Source organism: Electrona antarctica (assembly GCF_951216825.1).
Source record: "Electrona antarctica genome assembly, chromosome: 22".
Taxonomy (NCBI): Eukaryota; Metazoa; Chordata; class Actinopteri; order Myctophiformes; family Myctophidae; genus Electrona; species Electrona antarctica.
In genome coordinates this window covers 19,709,802-19,735,451 of record NC_136805.1, presented here as the reverse complement: position 1 = coordinate 19,735,451, position 25,650 = coordinate 19,709,802, and the positions used below count along the sequence as shown (strand labels likewise).

The window sequence follows — 25,650 nt, the reverse complement described above, 5'->3', positions numbered from 1 at the left end:
CTTTGGCTACAGCTTAAGCTGATTAGTGAAGTGGCCGCAGGTGAGTGATAGGCAGGAAACTGCAGGGCTGATGAGACAATGGAGACAGGTGTCTGTGTACATGGGAATGGAGGAATATTATCAGAAAAATGTCCAATATCAGATTAAATTCCGTATACCAATGAATTTCTTCACCAATGTGTTTGTAAAGGTGTCTAGTAACACATCTCACAAAGATTGAAATTCAGTTTCCCTATCTGTGACAGCTGCTGAAAGTTGGGTACAGCTAACCTATAATCCTATATGCAAGCAAATGTGCCAAAATGTGCCGAAATGGGCTGACCTCATCACATTTGTGATGACGGCTATGGCTGTTTGTAGCCCAAGGAGTGTTTTTCGTGCAAAACTAATGCTTGCAATGGATTCAGAATAATTCATGAAACCCCCCTAGTTTGACACGTTACATATGCTACTTAACCCGTTTAGGCCTGACGTCGAAATTAAAAAATATTCTTCTAAATCCTGACCGTTTTCTGAAATACCTATGTTTCTGTATCAGCTCAATATGTCATGTCAAGGACCCCAAAAATATGTATGTTATGTTATATGTAATTGGCCGCCGACCCTCATCTGAAGTTGTTCCAGGGACCCCCCCCCCCCCCCCCCCTCAGAAGAAAATATTTTAGTTAAAAACAGGCCCGAGTCTGGCAGTGTGCCGCGGGTTCGACTCCCGATCCCGACGGCATTTACTGCATGTCACTCCCCCATCTCTCTCCCCCATTTCCTCTCAGCCTACTGTCGCGAAAGCCGGAAAAAAACCCCATAAAACATAAACATGAAAGAATATATATTCAAAGATTTGTGCCGCATTTTCACGATTTTTCAAAAATAGCAGACCTACAAGCTCGTAGCGCGGCACTTGGTGCCGCGCTATGAGCTTGTACATCTTCTATTTTTCAATTGCTAAAGTATAACATAATGCTTAAAGACCAAAAGGGGTTCCCGCCCAAAATGGGTTAAAGCAAAATGACATTTTGAAAATGTTGCCTTATATAGGTTGTAATGTGCTCAATGTTGACAGCCGGTTAGCAGGTGGATTCATGAATGTATGTATACTGTATATCCCGGCTGACAGACTATTTTTTTAATAAGCACTGACTAACAGCGACAAAACATGACAAATCTCATTTGAATTTAAATTAAATTCTTTACATATATATATATGTATGTATGTATGCATCAATGTGCTAATGTGAGGGGGACATGCATTCCAGACTACAAAGCGTTTCAGATCAGTAGCGCTGTATTAGGCAAGAGAGACACTGGTACATACAGTCTATGTCATTTGCCCAAGGCTACTAAAAGGTTTTCAGTTTAGCTCGGTAGAGCATCATTCCTCCCATGAGGAGGCACCTACATTGTCTCAAAATGAGTGACACAAGAGATTCTAAGCACCAAAGACATACGTAAATTGGTAGTGGAAAAGCTTGAATAATGAACTCTGAGAGTCACTTTGGCCACTTTCCTCTCTTTTCAGGTGTCTGCCTGCATCATCAGCCTTCTGCTGTCGAGGTCTACAGCAGAGCTGACATGTGAAGCCCTGCTTATGCTGTCATCGAATGTCTCATGTAAGTGTTGTGTTCAATGAAGTAAAGTATAAATTAGCTAAAAGGCTTGTCATAAAACAGACTTTTTTTTTTCCTACAGCACAATGTACTTTAACAATATCTGAAAGGGACAAATGTCCCCTACGTAATCTATCTTGCATGTGTGCAAGTATGCACTCAAACACAAACACGCATGCACATTCACATGCACGAATGCATGATTGTATGTGCGCATACACACGCACGCACGCACGCACGCACGCACGCACGCACGCACGCACGCACGCACGCACACACACACACACACGCGCATGCACACCCACACAATCTCCCTAATTCCAGTGTACAGTCAGAGAGTATATTATAGATAGCCTATAGAAGCTATTAAATCACAATTCAAAAATAGTCTTTTCGAGTGTTGGTTTTACTCCATTTGTCATGGTTTTCTTGTGCCATGCGTTTAAAGTAAGATGTATTATGCATAAACACACTGAAAATTGCTACATCTATAACCCTGTCCCTTAATCCTGAGCATTTTATCTTATAGATGTTCACAACATTCCTTCAAAGGAGGTATTTTGTAATACCAGCATTTTCATGAAAACGTTTTAGTTTTGCTACTGCAGCGTCTCCTAGAACTACAACAGCAGCCAGTGACAGTGGATGCCCAGTTCGGCAACGTGTTTCCTACTATTCATGCACTCGTAAACCTAAGTAGAATTGCTCACACATATAATAATATGCATATTTGATTATTTCCCAATGTTGGTTGGAGCTGTTCTGTGTGCGTTCTGTGCGCATAGGCGCACGGCCGCACGCACATCGGGCCTCATTACCGATTACACCCATGGTGAAAACCTTACAGGTTTAATAGCCGAATACAGTGATTGAAGTTATTGCACACATGCAAATGCATTCTACCCTACACACTCACAAATGCATGGGAATACATTCTACCCTACACACTCACAAATGCATGGGAATACATTCTACCCTACACACTCACAAATGCATGGGAATACAATTATTTTTGTCCTTCCCTGGGTATAACTCAGGCGCCCCGAATAGCTCTAAAGGATAGGCTATATTGTAATAGTGCTACAAGTCATGCTATATTAGCACGGTGTAGCACAGCTCATTAGCAGTTGTACTATCTGGGCAATGCAGTAAAATGTTGTTTAATTAAAAATGTACTTGTATACCGCACATTCAACATATGAAAGCAAGACAGTGAAAACGCAAGGGCAACACAAACGTTATTATTATTACACAACAACAACACTGCCACAAATTATGCCCGCAAGCTCCTCCTCCTTTCAAGACCTTTTCATCCTAAACTAAACTGTATGAGACATTTTAATAGCATAGCCCCTCAAGGCATGTCCTGGTTCATGTTCCTTGCTTATGGTCTTGTTTGTACTTGGGGATAGGTCTGTCACCAGTGTTTACCGCTGCCCTTTCATGTTCACCCTCTGCAGATGTTAAGTTGGATCTAATGAGATACTCATTCAGGACTGCCCACCTCTAAACAATCTAAATTGAGAGCGAGTGTTGTGGGATTGGGTTGTGCGGGGCTTATTAATGAAATTCCTCCCTCTGGATTGCAGTGTATACTGGATCGCCCTCCTGGAACCACACCTCCCGCAATGTCACAGGTTGGTGGAGCGGTGAGTTGGACATGCCTGGCCTTGCATTTCTAACATGTGTGAAATTGATTCCCGGTCTTCTACCTCAACTACTATTACCACTCCGAATGTATTGTTGTGGAATCGGTGTGCACGGGAAGGCAAGTTTGATCTTGTCACAGATGTAGTAGAGTAACATCAAAGATAAGACCATGGCTAGAAATAGACTTGGCTTGGTGCCACCAGAGACAGGAATCAGCACAGCGCGGCACTAATCAGTAGCAGTATGCATACATTCAGCAGTGTAATTCATCAGCAGGATTGTTAAAGCATTACCAAATTGTCGCCAGAGCTGTGTAGTGCTTTTCCTTTTTTAAATCACAAGCTATGTCAAGTATGCATGCTCATGTCTTACTCTCCCTTACTACTCCCTTACTCCAGTTGATCACAAACAGTGTGCTGAAGCGCACTGGTATACCACGAGACAAGTGTGACATGGGATTTCATGACCATGCATCATTGTAGAACTATATAAAACATTTTATTATAAATTATTATTATAATAATAATTATAAACTATTTTATTTACTATATCAGTACTTTGTCCACACACATTCTGTAAACAATTTTCAACATGTGATTATAAACAGATTTGTATAATAATAACAATAATAATAACAAAAAAGATTATTATGATTATGATTATGATTATTCGTTTCACCCACACACACAAAAAGCGACAGTAGCAGACAGTAACCTTACATGCGACATGTTGTGAGCTAATAGAACATTTAAAACCATTGCTAAATACAAAAATATACTGCTTTTTTTTTTAAGTCACAAGCTACTGTATGTCACGTACATGGCTGACATTTCTGTCTCTTACTCCTTAGGTACAGGCATCTACTGTGACACCTCCATTGATGGCATCGGCACCTGCTGGCCCAGGAGCAGTGCGGGGCTGATGGTGTCACGACCCTGTCCCGAGATGTTTTACGGTGTCAGATACAATACCACCAGTAAGTTTCCCCAGTAAACACAATGCTTTTCAATGACAGTGACAATGATCAGGTCCATGCAAAATCTTTTTATTCAGGTTTTTGTAACAGTAGCCCAGGGGCAAGTATTAAACAGACATATAAAATATAAAAATAAAATTCAATCCCCTATCCCACCCACCCACCCACAATCCCAAGGATAGTCGGAAAAACAGTCTGGAGGAAATAAAATAAATAAATATATCTATATACACATACACAAAAATACATGCATACATAATTACAAAAAATAAAAATATAATAAAAAGCTGATTTTTCATAGCAGAGCAGATTTTGTTTCTGCCCCAGGTCTTGTAAAACTTTTTCTCAGAGCCGGCAATTGAAAACCTTAACATCTCCAACTCGAGACAGGACATTATATCACGAAGCCACTGACGGAGCACGGGCGGGGCAGCATCCTTCCATTTGAGCAGAATGGCACGCCTAGCGAGCAACAAGGCAAAGTCGACCATACGACACTCTATGCGTGTTAGAGGAAGGTCGTCCCTTCCAGCAGTGCCAAGGAGAGCCACTAAGGGATCTGGGTCTAGATTTTGATGTAGAATGTTGGATAGAGTATTGAACACATTCCCCCAAAATGGTTGTAATTTAGGACACATCCAATACTGATGGATCAAAGTTGCATCACCGCTCTTGCACTTGTCACAGGTAGGAGTTACGTCAGGATAAATACTAGCCAGTTTAGCCGTAGACATATGAGCTCTATGGACTATTTTAAACTGCACTAAGCAATGTCGTGCACAAAGAGAAGACTTATGTATAGAAGAAAAAATAGAATCACAAACTTCATCAGACAGTGTGAGGCCCAGATCATGTTCCCAGTCGGCCTTTATCTTATCTAAGGGCGCTGGCCTCGAATTTGAAATGATATCATATAATATTGAAATGGCGCCCTTAATCGTTGGGTCAAAAGACAGAAATTCATCAATAGGGTTAGCATTAGGCTTATTAGGGAAGCCAGGTAGTATAGAGCTCACATAATGTCGGGCCTGCAAAAATCTGTAGAAGTGTGGTCTAGGTAGACTATATTTCTTTGAAATTTGATCAAAGGATGCAAAGCTCCCTTCTATAAATAGGTATTTAAACCATTTGATGCCCTTTCCATGCCAACTCTGAAAGGTCATGTCTTGCATTGATGGAACAAAAAGGTGGTTGGAAGCAACAGGACTGACCAGGGAGAGGTCTCTATAATTATAAGTTTTCCTGAACTGGGCCCACACTCTCAGCGTATGACGCACCACCGGAGGTCCATGCATTTTCAATGGCGGTAACAATAGACTAAAAGAAAACTGATTAATTCCCCTTGTCTTTCCCTTTGGGACAATCTTATTTACGTAACTGTGCACACATAAATTAGCATGAGCATACAAATTAACAAGACACATGTGTATAAAAAGAGGGTGTCTGATTGTGACTAGGAATGTCTTTCAGGGAGGCTTTTTGTAAAGACCAAGTATACACACTCAGTTGCACAAATGCTTGGGATTACTATTTTTGTTGTCTTCCCTCAGTCAGTAGACTCAGGTGCCCCAAATAGCTCTCAAATAGTAATAGTGCCACACGCCTTGTTGTATTAACCTTGTGTCTCACAGCTCATAGCAGTGGCATTACTGCATCAGGGCAAAACAAAAAGCCTCTGATTGTGGCTGACAATTAATCACAGTGGCCGTGACAGGCGTACCTGTGATCGGAACAGGTACTGTATGCTGAAATGAAAAAAAGAAAGGCAAGAAAGAAAAAAATCTATATTTACCCGACCGGTGTGTATATATATATATATATATATTGCAATATCAATCACAATTCAAATTACAATTTAGGCATTTAGCAGACGCTCTTAATCCAGAGTGATTTACAGTAAGCAAGAACAACACATGGTAATACATCAAATATATAGAAATAGTCATCAAGGATCATAAGCAAGCTAAGAACCTAACATAGAATATCTGTATATCCGATTCAAAAGTTAGGAAACATGAACGAGACAATACAATATAAAACAAGAGCATACATTAGCACAGAACAAAATATCGTCAGACAGAGAGCTCAGGTGCAATTAAAAGCAAGGGAGAACAGATGAGTTTTAAGTAAGGATTTAAAAGCCCCAATCGACTGGGCAGATCTAATGGCCTCCCCATTAGATCTGTTGCTGGCCTCCCCAGCAACATGTTCCAGAGCCTGGGGCCCACGGCCGCGAAAGCACGGTCACCCCTGCTCCTCTTGCTAGTCGTAAGCTCGACCAGCAGCAGCTTGTCCGCAGACCTTAAAGCTCTGGGTGGGACATAGGGCTCAATTAAGCTAAAAATTAAGATATAAATTATAAATGAATAAAATAAGAAATAATAAAATAAATACAATACAAATTGCCTTTTACTAGATTAAGGGGCTACACAGTGAACCAACCAGACTCTAACCAGACAGTAATACAATTGATAAAGGAAAATAGGTTACCACACATCCAATTATCAGTATAAAACATGACAAGCAAAAATGAGAAATCAAGGGAAACAGAAAAATTACATGTAGGAACAGCTAAGATACAGCATCAAAAGATAATGAAAGGGTGAATTCAATGAAAGGGGACCAAGCCTTGTTGGAGGTTTATCAGATTTCCAATTGCGGAGAATAAGTCTCCTCGCTATGAGTGAAGAAAAAGCTATGAAATTGGCTTGGGGAGAGGTAATTGGTGTATCGTCGTTGGGAAAGCATAAAAAATACTATTCCAAAACGGGTTCAAGGAAGTGTATCCCCAAAACATATGTCCAACAGAGGCTGGCTCCAGATGACATCTTATACAAGTAGAGTCAATGTCAGGATACATTTTAGATGCAAACGATGTACTTATAGACAAGTTTGAAGCTAAAATTTAAATGATTTTTTTTAATTGAAATGATGAGAATCGCTATGTACCGCTTCATGGTGTTGGTGGCAGCAGCCTCACAATGGTGCATGTTCCTCGGGTTGACGGGGAACGCAGAGCAGCGGCCAGGCAGAGGAGGAGAGGAACGAGACGAGAAAACTTCGGATGATCGGACCTCCACCAAATCCCCTGGTTACATCAATATCGTTCATGTGAAGTGGGTTGTATGTGGTTATTTGTTGAAATGGTGTCCTCTAAACTGCCTCCCCCTGGCCAGCCGGGGCGCCTGATGGAGGGGAAAGGAACTGGTTGGAATAACGTCTTCCTTCCACGCGTTCCAACCAGGGAAACTCCCCCCTGTCAGGTATAAAGGAGCAACTTGGACACTCAGGCATGAAGGAAGCATGAGTTCAAGTCCGTTGCTCTCCCCATGTCCCCCATATATGGGGACTAGGCTGGCGGAGGGTGTGTAGAGCCCAGGATCACATTAGATAATTGACACAGGGGTGAAAAATGGGTTACAAAATCGTGGGATAAAAATTATTTAAAAAAAAAAGAAATGGTGGAAGTCGCTATAGTCAGTGAATCACCATCACCACCACCGGATCACCGTGGCTCCGTCGACGCGGCTGTCTGGTCACGGTCCACGAGAGGGATGACAGATCATCATCATAGCGAATCAGCGATTTTGATCATTACAATGAATAACCTGGGGCATTTGAGGGGCAATATATATTTTATATGCACCGCCACCGATTACAAATAAAAGATAATTAATATGTTGACAGCACAGTGAGCCTCTGCCTCCGCCGCCACTTCCTCATTTGCGAGAATTGCGACCACGCCACGGGACTCGTGTGATATTACGCTTATGGTACAGTTACCCGTAAAAAAAAAAGCAAATTTTCATTGTAATTAAGATGTACGATAGAAATTCATAATTTTTTAATGCCATATTTAGCCATACGAGTGCAAATATACATTGCGTCCCTCCCAGCAGCAACAACAACCCCCTGAAGTGACCTGGCTCGGCCAATAGAATGACAGGGGGGGGGGGGGGGGGGGGGGGGTTGGAGCTACATTTGAATCTGTTTGGAAACACTCACTCACTTCTGTGTACAAACACTGGAAACTTGTCTATATCCACCTTTAAAGGTGTAGTGAAATGAAAAATACGTTTTTCACACTTTTAGACCATCTCCGTGGTCATCATATGAGCATATGGATGCCAAAAAAATGGGAAAATTCTAATTTTTTTGTGTTTTTATATCAAAAGTCTATACAAAATTTTTTTGTATTACTTCCTGAAAACGAAAACGTGCTGCGTGATGATGTGTCGAGGCCAACATCGATAAAAGCCAATAAAAATGAAGCTCACCCGTATCCTCTCCATATGTGCGCATCCGTGCAGCACAGCTGCTATTGATTACAGAAATCCTCCGTTTTTATTCCCATTCCAGATAACATCCAGACAGTGTATTACTCGGTTTCAACTTAATCATCACGCTAAAATATGTATCTGAAAACATTATAGGGTAGAAATAAGCCACATAACAGTAAACTGGTACAGTTGGCCGTCTATTTGATTTGTAAACAAACACACACCACTGCTGCGTATAGCATAGCAACAGTCCCTAGCTACCGTCCCATCGCCTGAAGGGATGCGACGCTCTGATTGGTTCAGAAACTTCAGACCGGTGTTTCAACTTGAAACCGTTTGAAACTTCATAATAAAATGTCCACCATTTCCGTTTCATTACACCTTTAAAGTGATTACTATATGCCAGGATATCCCCTCGTTCAACCCTTATTTTGAAGATCCAAAACACCAGGTCACTTTAAGATGTTGTGTCAACATACTTTAAGTGTAATAGTGTGTGTTGTCTCGACCGGATGTTAATCTCTCGCTGGACGATGAGAAGTACAGGCCGGCGCCATTACAGCGACCGTTATGCTCCGTGCAATAAGCGTTGTTTTGACCAGAAATGCCACCTGGGACGGGGAATTGGAGATACAAAGCAACTGAAAGCGTGCGTGCGTGCGTGCGTGCGTGCGCAAATCAAGATGGCGCATAATGTGAGTAGCCTTTCGACTAGATCGGATCAAAACGTTTATTGGCACTTGCCGAGAATTGGTACAGAGAGCAAATGATGGGACAATTGGAGGGGCATTGCAGGGTTTAGTGAGGGAGTTGAAATAAGAGAATCTGGGGTTTATGGCTGTTAATGGTGACGAGATTGGAGTAGTAGGAAGATTTAGCTGCTTTCACTGCTCTTTGGTAGTCAGAGAGACAGCCATGTAAAATGTCCAGTGAAATGTGGAGCTTGTTATTTAGCCATGGCTCGTAAAGTGCTTTAGTGCGTTTTTTGTGCCCAAAAGGAGTGACCGAGTTCAGAATATCAGTACAGGTGGAATTAAAATTGGCAAGAAGGGCATCAGTACTGAGAGGGCAGGCGGAATCCAGTGTGTTGAGAAACGAGAGATTGAAGATATGGGAGAACACTATCAAGGATTGATAGTGCGAGCAAGGCATGCTGGGTGGTGGGGCATGCATTTCCAACTTGCCTCGTTCCAAGTAGGCCAGTGCCCAACGGGCACCGCTCTAGTTCTCTACATAAATTTAGCCTTTGCATATGCCTGTAGAGACTAGTGCTACGGCAAGTGCTGCGGGCTAAGATGGAGTCTGAAGAGAGTGAGTCTGCAGTTCTGATTGCAAATGGGAAGTTCATTCCATAGTTGTGGAGCCAGTAGGTGGTATGGTTGGATCAGACTTTGAAGATATGGGGGGGGTATACCTTTGGTTGCTTTGTAGGCCAGCATCAGTGTTTTGTACTCTGTGCGGGCAGTAACCAGGAGCCAATGGAGGGAGCGGAGAAGGGGGAGACATGTGAAAACATATCTCGCACTTGAAAACCAAACGCTCTGCGGAATTCTGGATGGGCTTAAGTGCACATGCCGGTAAGCCAGTAAGGAGAGAGTTACAATAGTCAAGTTTTGATATGACTGATGTCTGGCTAAGGACAAGTGAGAATCCAAGGCAGCGACACATCACTCTTCCATGCAGGGCTATAGACCGTAAGGCTGTGAAGCATATAGAACTGGGCATAACGGGCAACGGATATGGGATCTCTTAAAGGCAATGGCATGTGGACCGGTGATTGGTTTGATTATTGTAATGCCCAAACCACACCTATGCATAATATAACGGGTAACGGAGGTGTTTTAGGGATTTAGACAGGTAACCAAAATACCAACTTTAGTGGGGGAACACCCCTTCCCCACTGCTAAATCCCCAAACAATGTATTTAGAAAGATTGAACGAAAATGGAGCCCAATGTGTGCCAATTTTTGTGAGATTTGGACAAAATGGTGGAAGAGCAAAAAGTGTTTTGATGAAAATTCTAAATGCCGGAGAAAATCTATCCTGACGCAAATGGGCGTGGCCTACATGGGGAGATGCGATGACCCAAGGAATCCAGGGGAAGTTCAAAACGGTTCAAAGTTATATAGCAAAATGTAAAGTGGGCTGTTATAGCCCTACCATGAGGCCGACTGAATACTTTTAATAATTATTATGAACCTCCCCTCCAAATGTTGTAACTGTAGAAAAATACTTGAATGTGAGTTTTCGCATTTTCCCATTATAAGTCTATGGAGAAAATTAATTCACTAATACATTTAATTAACAGCGTTACATTTGTTAAATTGAAAAAAGGGCTTTGTTAAGACCTCCATAATGTAATGGGCAATGCCTGTGTGGAGTGATTGGTGCAGCGAGACATTCATTCAGACAGTCATTCATTCATTCAATCTTTCCTTAAATTATATATTAGATGTACATGCATAATGGGGACACTTTAGTGTTGTCATAATGAGGCTATGCATTTACCTTGCAAACATCACCTCTATAATTTATTTGCCGGTAGTTCATGAATCCATCAGCCACTCGTTTGACTGCTTCAGACAGAACATGAACATCTGACACCTAGAGTAGAGTCCTTAGCAGGTCACAGTCAATGGATGATTGATATGCATCATTACAGTTAATTGTGTGTGTGTGTGTGTGTGTGTGTGTGTGTGTGTGTGTGTGTGTGTGTGTGTGTGTGTGTGTGTGTGTGTGTGTGTGTGTGTGTGTGTGTGTGTGTGTGTGTGTGTGTGTGTGTGTGTGTGTATGTATGTATGTATGTATGTATGTATGTATGTATGTATGTTTGTATGTACTGTATGTATGTTCGTACATTCATATGTACGAACGATATGTATTGTACAGTACTGTACTGTATGACTTCTTTATTCATCTCGAGAAGCATTCATCCTATTCACTTCACACAGCAGATGTATTACTGAGAACTCAAGAAAGTGCAGTGTTGAGTGGGAAGGTGTAAGGAGGTGCAGTTCTCGTGAACAGTGCTGTGCTCTCCAGAAATGGGCAAGCTAAGGAAATGGATAAAACATTTGTGTAGTAATGCTGCGTAGCTACAAAAGATACACAGCATACAGTATTTGTAGCTTAGTTCGTATCTGTAACCAGGCCAACGTTTTTGTAACTTTGTAGCTGTTACAGCTTTTGTAGAAGCTAACATCAGATTTGTATCTTTGTATCTTTATGTTGCTGGCTTCCATTGAATGATACTGGTAGCCTGTATCTTTATATTTGCCAGTGTGTGAACACAGCATAAGAGTCTATATATTTTTTTTTCTTGTTTTTTCTTCCAATATGCATTTTTTCTTCAATGCACTCAGGCGGACAAACAAGCAACATGTTTTGGACCAGCATTTGTCTCCAGGCAAATTTATGTTTTCCAAGGCACACCAAAGCTTGCTCTTAAAAGCACATCAACAAATGCATTTCCCAGTAAACAACATAAAATATGATTATCAGCACATTTAGTTTAAAAACAGAAATGAGTTGGCTATTCTAATTTACACAATTCCACAACCCAGTAGATGTTTCCTGTGGCCCAAATTTGGATCCCCAACACACGGTTTGTGTACCACTGATCTAGGAACACAGGCATGCGCGCGCGCATACACACGCACGCACGCACGCACGCACGCACGCACGCACGCACAGATATATTAGAATATATATACTGTATAGATTTTTTTAATAGCTTTGAAAAAGCTCAATGAAAAAGAAGTGCTGACAAATGGCCATTTTTGGGCGCTTTACAATTAATTTCTCCTGGGAAGACATACTCTTTTTTTGTTTGGTTTTTTGTAGCTCAGCCATGCAGGCCTCTAATCAACACAGCACAGTTGGTGTCCTGGTGGCTCAGCCAGGTGGTGCACATGCCGCATATGGCAGAAACCCACTCATTATGTCAGGTGTTTGAATTTGGCTCATGACCTGTATCACATGACACCTCCCATCTCTATCCTGCCGGTCCTGTCATTCTTCACCGCATTCTCCATTAAAAAGAAGCACCTCAAGCAGTAACCTTAAACATTTTGATTTTGAAGATAAAATGGAAATCATTTCCGTTATCTCAGTTATCAATCAGTATCCCTGTCCCAGCTGTCTTTTGTTACGATTGAATGTCACAGAATAAAGGACTGTGCATCTTTGGTCCCTCCAGATTCCCAATCTTTGGTCTTAGATAGAAGACATGCATCGCTTCGTGTCAGATGATAGTCCTTTCATGTGCAGACAACCACATAGATTCAACTGTCTGACTTCTTTGTCATTTTATTTAAATTTATTTTAAGAATTTGATTGCATTCAAAAACTCATTCCATAGTTTGAAAAACTATGCATTAATTACCACATAAGGGAGGCTCTTGTGTAAAATAATTGTATTATCCTGTATGACTGATAACCCAAGTGCCCACAAATTCGCGGTGGAACTGGGGTCATCATTTACTTTGTGCTGATAACATGGGTTGGGACACCAATTAGTTGCACCAGACCTCTTAGCTGTAAGACCATACAATATATCACAAGACTGCCCACGAGAATCTGTAACACCTGGAGAGTCTTGGCAGAGGCTGTACGCATAACACAAATAGAAAACCATGACAAATGGAGTTAAATCAACACTCTAAAAGGCTGTTTTTATAATGTGATAATATCTACTCACTGTAATATATAGTAAATTCAGGGTGCGTGTGTGCGTGCGTGCGTGCGTGCGTGCGTGCGTGTTTGTGCTAAACAAAGGTACTGTCCCATAACTCTGCCTGAGTCCACCTATAATTTGATACATGGCGATTTGTTTCACCTAGGAGATTAGCATAATCACCCTTATCCCACGAGGGCCTACTGGACCTGCTAACCCTATCATCGTAATCCAACTTTGGCATTCAACGCCTTCGAGAGATCCCAAAAGCTGAAAGAGTAAATGAGATGCATAGATTAATCTATATTTGCGGGGATTCAGCACACTATCCCATTAATGCTGCTTCAGGAGAATGTGGGGCATCCCAAATGCAGACCTCGGCATAATTTGACTCAGTTCCATATGTTTCCACACATACAACACAACACAACACAAACACTGTGTGTTTAATGGTTACAAAAAAAATATTAATATTATTGTAAAAAATATAATTATTTTAATAATAATAAAAGTAACTAGAAATAGTGCTACTCAGGTCAGGTACACGACTACACGTAGGTTATTGTGGGCAATATTCGCAATCAGGATGATACATATATGAAATATCAAACTGATCCGTGTTGATCACTTGACTATAGAGATAATGTGTGATGTTTGGACAACATTTTGGTAGTAATGTAAAATGTTTGCAAAAATTCGGTCTCCTGGGGGTGTTATATTCACCTGACTCCGCCAGATGGGGCAGCAGAGAGTACACTGGGTTCCCCCCTGCCTTGATCCCGCCTTTAGCTGCCGCTGATTGGCCAGGCCGTTTGGTGGCCGGAGCATCGAGAGTTCCCAGATGGGAGCAGGAGGGGGGGAACCCAGTGTACTCTCTGCTGCCCTGCTGCCCCATCTGGCGGAGTCAGGTTAGTGTATAATATCTAATATAGTATAGTATGTATAGTTTACATAGATACTCCACTGTTACGTTCTTAGTTTACGCTTGAGTCATGATAACTACTTTTTATATATGTGATGTATGCCATGCTTTTGTTATTTGTTTTTATTATTGCTTAATGTAAGTCGCTCTGGATTAAGAACGTCTGCTAAATGCCTAAATTGTAAATTGTAGTGTTATATTAGGGCAAAGTTAAAAGGGTGGCATTTGTCCCTCAACGTATTGCGAATGTGTGTGCAAAGTTTCACCGCAATCGGACGCCACGTTCATGATTTGCAGCGTTTAGTTAAAAACGGGCAACTTCTGCAAACTTTAGATCCGTCTTGATCACAAGTTTGTATCATGTGTATTTGCGTGAAATTTGGATGAAATCCGGCCTATATGAAAACACTATATGTGTGTCCCAAATGCAGTAAGTAAATAATGAAATAGAATATACAATTGTGGATATAGGCCTACATATTTTAAAGAGGTTAAATAATCATTAGAGTCGGCGCATCTCAGTCTCAATAGAAACTGATGGTCACTCGACCATGCTCTCTCCCATTTTGAGAGAGAGAGAGAGAGAGGATGCAGTGTTTGGGCAGCACAAGTCACTATAAAACTGAACAAGCAAGATATGATATTTCAACAAGATGTCTGGAGCTCTGCTAATCCCTGCATGTGAGTAATAATGATATATAGCTAGATCATTAAAAAAAAGGTGGGAAAGCAAGGGTTTGTGTAATCAGTTGCCAATACAACAGGCTTAAAGCTACTTATTGTCAGCATTCTTTTATTGACCGGTCAGGCCGGCCTACTTCATTTCAGCGCCTTATAAGGAAAGTTGCGTGGCACACCTATCCACGGAAATCTATGCTCACAGTGTTGTGGAAGACTGCCCCTAAGAACCACACGCCCACTCGCCACGCATGGTCCCTTTGGGAAACCCAGCCAATATCATGAAGTATTTAGGACACAGAGGTCAAGTAAGTACAGTGTATGTTGAGGCTGTATTCCATCATGAACAGAGATTTTAATGAAAGTCTCCTGTTCAGAATACAGTTTGCACATACCTGTAAGAACAATTGTGTAAATTTTGTGCAACAAAACATTTGTGTTTTAGGAATAAAGCCTGACTCTTTTTGGCAATACTGCAGCCATCTGTCAGAAGTAGTTGCATTGCAATTAGAGCTCGAGTTCTGTTGACGCGACCAAACTATATTTCACAAATATGTAAGCGTGAGTGTTCCAGTGCACCTGTTCCATGTCAGCTAAAACTCTTCAAAGAGTGTTTGGCGCATGCAGCTGGATCCGTAGGCCTTAGTAGTTGAAATCTTTTGAAACCCAGGTGTCTCAGCTTTTGCACATAGCACAAACACAACCCTGTAATATTTTTTGAAAGAAACACTATGAATGCATTTATTGGAAGAAACACTATGAATCTCAAAAGCCCTTTCAGTAAAGAGAAAAATGTCTAAAAGCCACAGTAGTGTGGATGGACCAGTGGCGAAAGGACCTGGCAATGGGGGGGGGTCAAGATTTTCAGCACAATTATCACGCAGCGGGTGGGGCGGGTCACCCTAACCTGACTCCGCCAGATGGGGCAGCAGAGAGTACACTGGGTTCCCCCCTCCTGCTCCCATCTGGGAACTCTCAGGCAGACTTGATGCCAGTGTACTCTCTGCAGCCCCATCTGGCGGAGCCAGGTTAGGGTGACCCCCCCTTTCCCCAAAAAAGGAGAAAAAAGGCATTCAGTACCTGCTCTCCTACTCCTCCTGCTGAAATCATCAGCTTGTTCTGTTGTTCATCTTGTGCTTATGAAAGGGGGCTTAGCCCCTGCGTTTTTGACCGTTGGAGAAAACCCTCTCCGTCCTGAACTGCATGTTAAAACAATTCCCCTCTCGGCTCTCGCCCCTCTGAGGCTCTGAGTCTGAACCTGGCCGTCATCAGCGCATCTGCAATGCATTAAATCTTTCTTAATTGAGCGTGTGACCGTGCAGGCGTGCACAGTGCGCACACACAGAATTATAGGATCTAGAGCGGCTTTTTTTGGGCGTGTGGTACCGCCGCCACGCAACGAAGTCTAGTAAGTATAGGCACAAACGAAACTAAAATGAGAATATGCAGAGATTCATTCATTTCGAGTGGAGAGCTACACTGCATGCTGATGCTGAGTGAAGTGAACCGTTCCGAAACAGATAGGCGGCGGCCTATGTCATGTCACTTATGTGTTGGGCTTAAGTTTTATATGTTCATCCGAGGGACCGTCACTTCTCTCTCTCTCTCTCTCTCTCTCTCTGGCAATCAAGCAAATGAGATTATGCATGTGATGCGAAACTTAATATTAATAGCGTTTTTTGTGTTTGCGGGCCGCGGGGCGGGCGGGTTGTGATTAATATATTGTTTTGTGGGGCAGGTTGGTGCGTGCTGGCTCCTGTGGCGGGTTATGCAAAAAAGCCGGCCCGCGCAACACTACTAAATCTAGATAAAGTTCTATCTAAGGGGCTACGGGCCATGATGGAGTCTGAAGAGGTGGGACAGATTACTTTACCTGGGTTACATCTTCTGATAGGGCTGACATGACATAATAATCCCATCTAGTGTTTCATTAGTGCGACGGAACGTGACAAAATAGGCTACAGCTGAGCTATGTTGTGCTGCTGACAGGCAGCGCATGAACACAGTAACACTCGCATTGAAACAAGGGCCGGCTGTAAGAAAGATACCAAGGAGTGGACAGTGATGTCACTGTAATGCAACACGGAATTAGTATGGACTTGAAGCTGTGACGAATCCTTGGTGTTACTCTTCCTGCGACCGATAGCCCCTGAAATCAGGCTTTCACCGTCGTCTTGACTTTTTTTTTTCTTTCCTCCTTCTTCTTCCCCCTTCATGGGCCCCTTGGGGGCGCTGGGCCCCGGTGCATTGCACCGGTTGCACTGTCGATATATTCGCCACTGGGATGGACACTACAGATGGACAGGTGAAACTACTGGCTGACATTGCCATCCTAAGAAAATAAATAGTGTAGTAGGATTACAAACATGCATTCAAAGAAAAACAACACAAAAGCATTGTGCGGGTAAAGATATGTTCAAGTGTTTTTTTTCCTATTCTCAGAGGAACATTTCACAACCAGGTATAGCCTGGTGACCACCGGAGAGACGGGTGACAGCCGGAATGTAGACGGCACCCCGGGAGAAGTATGGGTTGGCGCCCCAGCCTGCATCCTCCGTGAGGAGGAAGCCCAAAAAACCTTCGGTGAGGCCTTTAGGCCTTTGCGTGCGTGCGTGCGTGCGTGCGTGCGTGCGTGCGGTGGGCAGCTAATCTCGGACACCACTGGACCGATCAGTGTAGAACTTTGCACACTCCTCAATAGGCTAAAGAGAAACCACCACACCATACTTTTCAAGTCAGCCTCATGGCAGCGCTATAATGGTGTGCTTCACATTTTGGCCTATAACTCTTGAACGTAGGTCATCCAATCCAAAATATTCCCCCTGTATTCCTTGGATCATGATGCAACTCCCCATATTTGTCCAAATCACTAAATCACTGTTGTAGATTAAATAATCTTCCAAAGATGAAGGAATGACAAAGTTCTTCAGGGTGAAGTATTGAGAATTTATTAAGAAGATTCAGCAGAGAAACAACATACAGAGAGTGAGGAACAGGCCTCCTTGCCTGTTCCAGCAGCCCCTCCGGGCGCAAGCCTCCAACCCCATTCTCAGAGAGTCCTTATAGCATTCTAAAATCCCCATTACATCACTCAATCACTTACACCCATAAGGGGCTGCACCTCACAACTGAACTGGTGGAGATCTGTGCTCAGAGGAGCGCACTTTTCTAGTTTTTTAATATTTGTAATTTTTTGGTTGACTCTTAATATTTGGACTCCAGTTTCTCTCTAAACCCACTTCTTAGTGCGTCAAGAGTTGATCTTCCCTCTTGACCTACTTCCATACAGCTTATTTCTTAATAATTTCTCTAATATTAGAAAGCACAGCACTCCAAGTTAGGATGAAAGGGGGAAGATGTTAGGACTTATGACAAGAGCTAGACCCAAACCCCACAATGTTGTGGGTAAATGGCATGTAAGCTCAAAAGCCCCCATCTTGACCTACTTGCATGAGAAACCAGAAGTTGCAATGTTACAAATTATTCACACAATATTGGCCACAGCCAAAACAATAGCAGTGATGGGGGATTGTACCCGCCACCATGGAAATGATGGAAAATGTGAATTTGGGGGGTAAACAGCCAATGTTTATGAGTTGTAGAAGAAAAAGACTTAAGTAGCTGGAGAATTCCTGGATGCAGCAGCCAGACACTGTGTCTGATATCTGAACGTTTCCTGGCCCATACAGCATCAATTGGAAACAGCAGTTCCATGAATCATAATAGGGCAACTGGATCGGATTTCCAAAATTAGATTGTGACAAATCCTAGACTTAAATCATAGCGCGCCATAGGGGATTGTTTTCTGGTTTCCACGAAGTAAGTCTTTTAATCTAAACAACTCTGTCTGGGTGCTTGGATGATTCAACCTGCTCCAATTAGTACTGTGACAGAATCACTGTCCAAGACAGCACTGTGCTCCTACAAGGACCCTTGTTAATTATTTAGCCCAAAATTGGGCTTAATGAGGTGCAATCAATGCATGCTGAGTCTGACTATCCTAAATATCTAATGAAGCCCTTCAAAGCTCTGATGAGCTCAGTTATTGCAGCATGTTGCTACATATGCTTTGGGGCAATGACAATGATCTGGGGGACATTGTCCAGACCATTCAGCCACTGGTTTGTGACAGGTGCCCATGGCACTGCACGCCCTCCTCTGGCTTTGTGACTCATCCGGGCATAACTAACTATCCTTGTTGTTATGTCGTTGCGCATACCCCCACCCCCACCCCAACACCATTACCGTGTTTTCACTGAGCTTCACTTGTCCTTAATGGTTCCCAGAGGGCAGCCAGACTTGAGTGTGTCTGTTCGCATGAATGTACATGCCTGTGCTGGCTCCTCCGTGTGTGTACAATATGTGGTTTTTCTATGTGCATGCATGTTTGCGTGTATTTACAAAAATGTTTATATCAATTATTCTAAGCCTAGAATCAAGCCATCCAGGATCCTGGTGAGTCATGACCATAAAACATTTGATTATGTGAAGAATTAAAAAAAATAAACACTAAACAAAGGGTATTTATTAAATGAATATATCATATAATTATATATATAGCTCCATATATGGATATAGCGGACTCCGACTGACGTGACAAGCATCCAGCTAAGCCCTATATAAGAGTGGGTATTTCCATTGAAACTAGATTCTAGCAGCTCTCCATACGAGACAGGAGACATGATATTTGGCCTTTCAACCCAGATATTCTCAGCGATGTCTGCAGGCCAGTTACAACACAGACATGTGCATCAGGACAGGATCTTTATGAACACAAATAAGAGAGCATCTTTTTGTAGGCTGTCCCTCCCCCTTTTTTTTGTAGCCTAAATGGGAAATGGGAGAGTTTTCAGTGGGTCCAGAAAACCACAGCCATGCTCTATGCTCCACAGTCCGATCAAATTGGTCTTAAGAGTAAAGATCTCGTTTGAATGTTGAACGTTAGATGTGTAAGTCTTACTGTATTGTAAATTGACAAACATTGACAAACATGACAGATCTTACGAGTATTTCCAGATATCGCAGTGAACAGAGATGTTTTGCAAATGTAAAATGCCTAAAATGTCTGTTTACTCTGTTAGCTATTTTTAGAGAACTGACCTTAGTTTGGAGAATTGCCAAATCAATTGCAGTAATCAACATTACATTATTGCCAGAATTAGCCCGGGGGCTACATTTCATCCATAGACCATTGTCAGGTGTAAATCAAGTCTAAAATCAAATCAAGAAACAAATTAAAGGCAAAACAAAGCCAACAATCATCCTTACATAATACATGTCAATAAAGACAGACAAATGTAGATCACAGACATGCAGGGCAGAACAGCTGAGACATTAGACAACAGCTTTGCAAATGCAGACATTGGCAGGTTAGATTAGCAGCAGACAGACGACTGCAGGATTCTTGGATTAGCATGATATTTACTTTATCGATCTTGCCATGTTATGGAAATAAAACTGTAGAAAGAGTCAATCTCATGGACTCGTACGGACAGAGGCTCTTCCTGAGGCTATAAAGGAGGGAAGGAAATGTACTGTAGGTATTGTAGGCCTACTACAGTATGTCACTTTACTTTCTTGGTGCAGCAATTCCAGCTGGCAGATCCATCGCACTGGGAGGTAAACTGGAGCCAAAAACAAAAACAAGAGATCAGAACACAACGTTTCTTCTTTTATTTTCTTGAACCAGTTATCTGACAAAGGTCACAATCATAAAAAATAAATAAAAAAAACATACGTTTGTCCACCCAGCTCTCAATGAGTGCATTGAACTCATGGCTCCAGTTTGCCTCCCAGGTGCATCTATGCCATAGATAAAGCATTGGCCACTGGGCCGCACGTCAACACCACACACCCATATTAAGCAGGGCAGCTTGCCATAATGCCACTAGCTGAGTTGTAACTTGTAAGTACCTGTATTTGTGTATATGCAGCTCGATGCACAACTAGCTCTGAGTCCAGCTAGTCTCAGTTAAGCCATGTGAAATCTGGGAACACATTGGCAAAAAAGGGGGAAAATGTTATTTTTTCCCCTTTTGAATTTGCCTCTGGGGGCAGAGATTAGGCCATCTGTGACTGGACTGGACATCTGTCAGTCATTGCTCCACCCTACACAAACATAAGCAATGTCAGGTATGAGCAGACAGACATAAGCAGACAGACCTGATCAAAGGCAGAGCACTAGCAAATAAAGATATTAAGAAAATACATACATAACAAGGATAGACATGAGCAACAGTACTAGCCTAGGATACTGTAAGTCAACAGGCCAGCAGCACTATATAACAGTGCCAGAAAGGCACTAATACTTGGCAGTCAGTGTAGCAAAATCTGACCCCAGGTTTGTGTACAAGATTGACTGATAATGTTGAGCTTGTCTGTGAATGTTGTTTTCCACTGCACAAATGAAGTTCAATTGAATGTAATTGAATAACTAACAGGGAATGCAATTAATTGTTCTGCTGAATGCACACACACACACACACACACACACACACACACACACACACACACACACACGCACACACGCACGCGCGCGCGTGCGTGCGTGCGTGCGTGCGTGCGTTTGTGTGCGTACATGCATGTGAGATAGAGCTGGGATCAGGCCGAATTTATACAGCCCGACACGACAGCTTTGTGTCCGATCCGAAACGAGCCCCCCCCAAGCATGTTATTGTTATAATGTACAGCTTGCCTTGCCTGACTGTTACATTTAGACAGCATACCACACTGTCTTGTAAATTATGTCGCACCGCACGCGCTCACAACAAACAAACACACACACACACACACACGCACGCACGCACGCACGCACGCACGCACGCACGCACGCACGCACGCACGCACGCACGCACGCACGCACGCACGCACACACACACACACACACACACACACACACACACACACACACACACATACATACACATTCACACGACACACACACAAACACTCATGCAGTCTTACCAGCATTGATTTGACATCAGAAATTCTGCATTGGCAATATTTAATCCACACAGCGTGGAGCGGGCAGCTGTAGGCTACTTTGGGACTGTTTGTGCAAAGTTGCAAACTCTTAATAAAGTGCTATTCAATCAAACAATCAGCGCCAGTGGCAGGCGATTATTGGTAGCCTAATTTGCCATGGTCCATTTATACTCATACTCAACTCTTCACTGTTTAACAGCTAATACATCAAACTATTTATATTAATCCAACCATCGCGGTTTACATGTTGTCATGGAGGAGGAGGATCACATCCACCGTGGGTGAGTTCAACCTAGGCTAACGCCGTCCTCCTCTCTTCAGTGGTTCTTCTAGCTGCGCCCCATATGTAACCTCAGTCCCTACGCTCATTCTGTAGCTCCTGACCTACAGAATTAGCGTAGGGACTGAGGTTCACATGGGGCTACGTTCGCTGCTGCTGCTGCTTGCAGCGCGTTGCAAGCTTGCAACAACAAGTGGTGCTGCTGCTTGCAGTGCGTTGTCACGCTGCACCACCTTAATATATAGGCTACTCTAAGGCCTGATTTACACTGGCAGACAAATCTAGCCTGAATCAGATCTGTGCCACATCAAGATTGAAATCCGATTGGTTTAAATGGTCACATGACTCATTTAGACAAATCAGATTCCAATCTGGATGTGGCTCAGATCTGGAAACACACAGAGAGACAGACTAGTCGGAATCATCGGATCGTTTTTATTCATATTTACACTTTATTTTCTATATACAGTATCAACAGCATGGCCGGCCCGAACCGAATCCCGACCACCAATTATGGTAATGAGCCCGACCCTAGCCCGACGGCACCCGTCGGGTTTCGGTCGGGTATCCCAGCTCTAATGTGAGATAGTTGCAGGTTTGTGTGTCTGTTTGTGTGTGCACAGGTCTGTTCCTAAAATATAAATTCCCTGCTCATTTTAAGACACAAGGCACAAGACACATAAATAAACCAACAATGTGACTACGAATTTGTGTATGTCACACGCTCCCTGAAAATGCATGCATGCATGCTGTCATTGCTACATGCTGCTATGCCAAGTGACTGACAAGTGTTGAAGTCTATCACTCACTGTGAGTGATTTACGGTGTTATCTTTCTGGTACAATCCAAACATGTTAACTTAAGAGGATGCATTTGTTAGGGGTTGCACAGAAAAGCAGACGACTGATGCTATCATTATTGATGCTTACTTTCTTAATAAGCCATGTACAAGATACAAATCTTGTGGGTCACAGAACTAAAGAAATAAAAAAAGATATAAAATACAATAAAAGACAACCCCCCTCGGAGGGGTTGATCACTGTCACGCACACTGCATGGGGCTGTCACGCACACTGCATGTGTGCGTGACAGAGAGAGTGACAGCATGTCGAGGTGCATGACGAGACCCAGCCCTCGTTGACTCTGTAATAATTGAATTGGATGTAATAATTACAACGCACGCATGTCTATTTTTTAAACCTATTTTTAACGTTGAAGGGTTTAATATATAAACCTCGGATCCTCACGGGTAATTTCGGGTAACTGCATTTCAGACGATCCGAACGAGACCCGCGGCAATTTGGAATGGAATGGAAAACATCAAATACAAGATCATAAGACGTGTCTATACTTTATTTATCATCTTGTTTTTAAACATTTTTTAAACACATGGATTGAACTACATGTCCTCAGTTCCTTGTCACAGCATTTCCACAGACTTACCCCTTTCACAGATACACAGTGTTTCTTTGTATTTGTTCTTGCAAAAGTTGTATCAAACATGCCAGCATTTCTAAGTTCATATTTGGCCTGGTTCCCCACGTTGAACCCAAAATGTTCACATATTGGGGTTCACATATTTCAGAAATTCCACCTGACTGAGTGTACACACACAAGCCAGGCTTAAGGTGTGCGTCAGTGTTTGTGTATATCGATACCCTTTAAGGCATTAATAAACTGAAATGGGAAGGAGATATTATTCTCTCCTCTTTGCCTCATTCCAAAAAGAAGCTATGCAGGTTTTATAAACCCCAGGGACACCTTTGCAGAAATAAACAACCATGCAAAACGGAATAGCACTGCCCTCACCCTGCGCACCCTGCATACTAAGGTTATTGTGTATTGTGTAAGTGTATACTGTGTTAGCTTTAGTTCTTATTGTAATGTGGGGTATATGTCAGGGTTGAGATTTTAAATGTTCACAAATGTAATAAAAGTCTAATAAAACAAGACATAATTAATTATGAATAATAACCAGCAGCTTCCGTATCTATGTGTGTTTAATATAAGGTTAGCATTTTTAGGAGCCTTTTCAGGCTGTGACCCCCCAAAGTAATCATATTTGAAGTGGGGACCCCTCACCCAGACAAGCAACAGAATGGTTCCACAGATAAATGTTGTGAATAGCAGATGTACAAGGTCGTTGTGAACTTGTAGATTGGCTATTTGCACAACCCGGTCCGTTTGGGTTGAGAAACGGTTGAGAAATGACGGAGTTACCGTGTGGGGGTCCTGTACCCTCTACTGTACTGTACTGTGCTGTCACTGTACTGACCCACAGGAAGGCCGGCCCGATTCCAGCGAGCCGCCCCGCGTCCGAAACGGTTGAGAAATGAGGGAGTTACCGTGTGGGGGTCCCTCTACTCAGTAGAGGGTACAGTAGAGTCTACTGTACCCTCTACTGTACTGTCACTGTACTGACCCACAGGAACGCACCTGCCACCCACACACATAGCTCCGTACCACTCAAAAATACCTGATGTCACTCACTGTACACAGTTGTTTCAGCTCATTTTAAGCTCTGTATAGGGATTCAATTCAAAATGGTACACTTTTGGATCCAGAGCAAAAATATGTACGCACATGTAGGCCTACACAAGATGTAATGAAGAAATGCTAGGAATCTAGGTTGGTTTACTTATATACATGTGGGCCTATAGTATTGCCTGTCTGACCTACAAATGCTTTCATGATCAATAATAAAGTTTGAGTGCATGCACTGCACACACATTTAGCTCTAAATGTCTGTATATAAAATATAGCTAACTCAGCGAATCTCTTAGTTCCATCAATATTGTTCCTCATAAATAGTTGGTTTCACGTCGCGCATGATCAATAATAAAGTTTGAGTGCATGCACTGCACACACATTTAGGTAAGAACGTCATGACACTGCTACCTCGCTCAGTGTGTGTGTGTGTGTGTGTGTGTGTGTGTGTGTGTGTGTGTGTGTGTGTGTGTGTGTGTGTGTGTGTGTGTGTGTGTGTGTGTGTGTGTGTGTGTGTGTGTGTGTGTGTGTGTGTGTGTGTGTGTGTGTGTGTGTGTGTGCCTTCAAACATGCAGTGGAAGCGCTGTTCTGTTGCTCCGCCCCGCGAAAAAGTAGCAGGCTGGCTGCTCTGGAGCGGAGCACACAGAGGGAGGAGGAGGAAATGTTGCATTGCAATTTTGCTTATTCCTTCTAAATGTCTGTATATAAAATATAGCTAACTCAGCGAATCTCTTAGTTCCATCAATATTGTTCCTCGTAAATAGTTGGTTTGTGCCTAAGTATTGAGATTATAGAGTTCGCTGTGGCGATTTTGACTGCACATTCCCATCCATGTCCCATGATCGCGGGAGTTTGACTCAGAATGAACTGACTGAGAGAAAAGCAGCCAATCAGCAATCAGAAGTACTCGGCAGTATGGTTGCCAGTGTTGCCAACTGTCGTGCCAGAAATAAGCTAACCAGCCTCCAAAAACCAAACCAGGCAAGCAACTGTGAATGAATCCACGTTAGGCTGGAAATATGCAGACTTGGCAACACTCAGCAGAAAGATCTACCGGTCGACTAGCAGTGTTGCAAGTTTCCCAGGTAAACACTAACCAGCACCTTCTCCGAAG

General features: G+C 42.6%; 1 protein-coding gene across 1 annotated transcript in view; it reads left to right on the top strand.

Moving 5' to 3' along the window:
* Nucleotides 1-1,521: 1,521 nt before the first annotated feature.
* Nucleotides 1,522-25,650, top strand: part of crhr1 (corticotropin releasing hormone receptor 1) — a 107,863-nt gene continuing 83,734 nt past the window's right edge. The window contains exons 1-3 of the mRNA XM_079491951.1: nucleotides 1,522-1,607; nucleotides 3,194-3,253; nucleotides 4,105-4,230. Of these exons, the coding sequence (XP_079348077.1) occupies nucleotides 1,586-1,607; nucleotides 3,194-3,253; nucleotides 4,105-4,230 (208 nt within the window). The 5' untranslated portion in view covers nucleotides 1,522-1,585. The remainder of the gene's footprint in view (nucleotides 1,608-3,193; nucleotides 3,254-4,104; nucleotides 4,231-25,650) is intronic.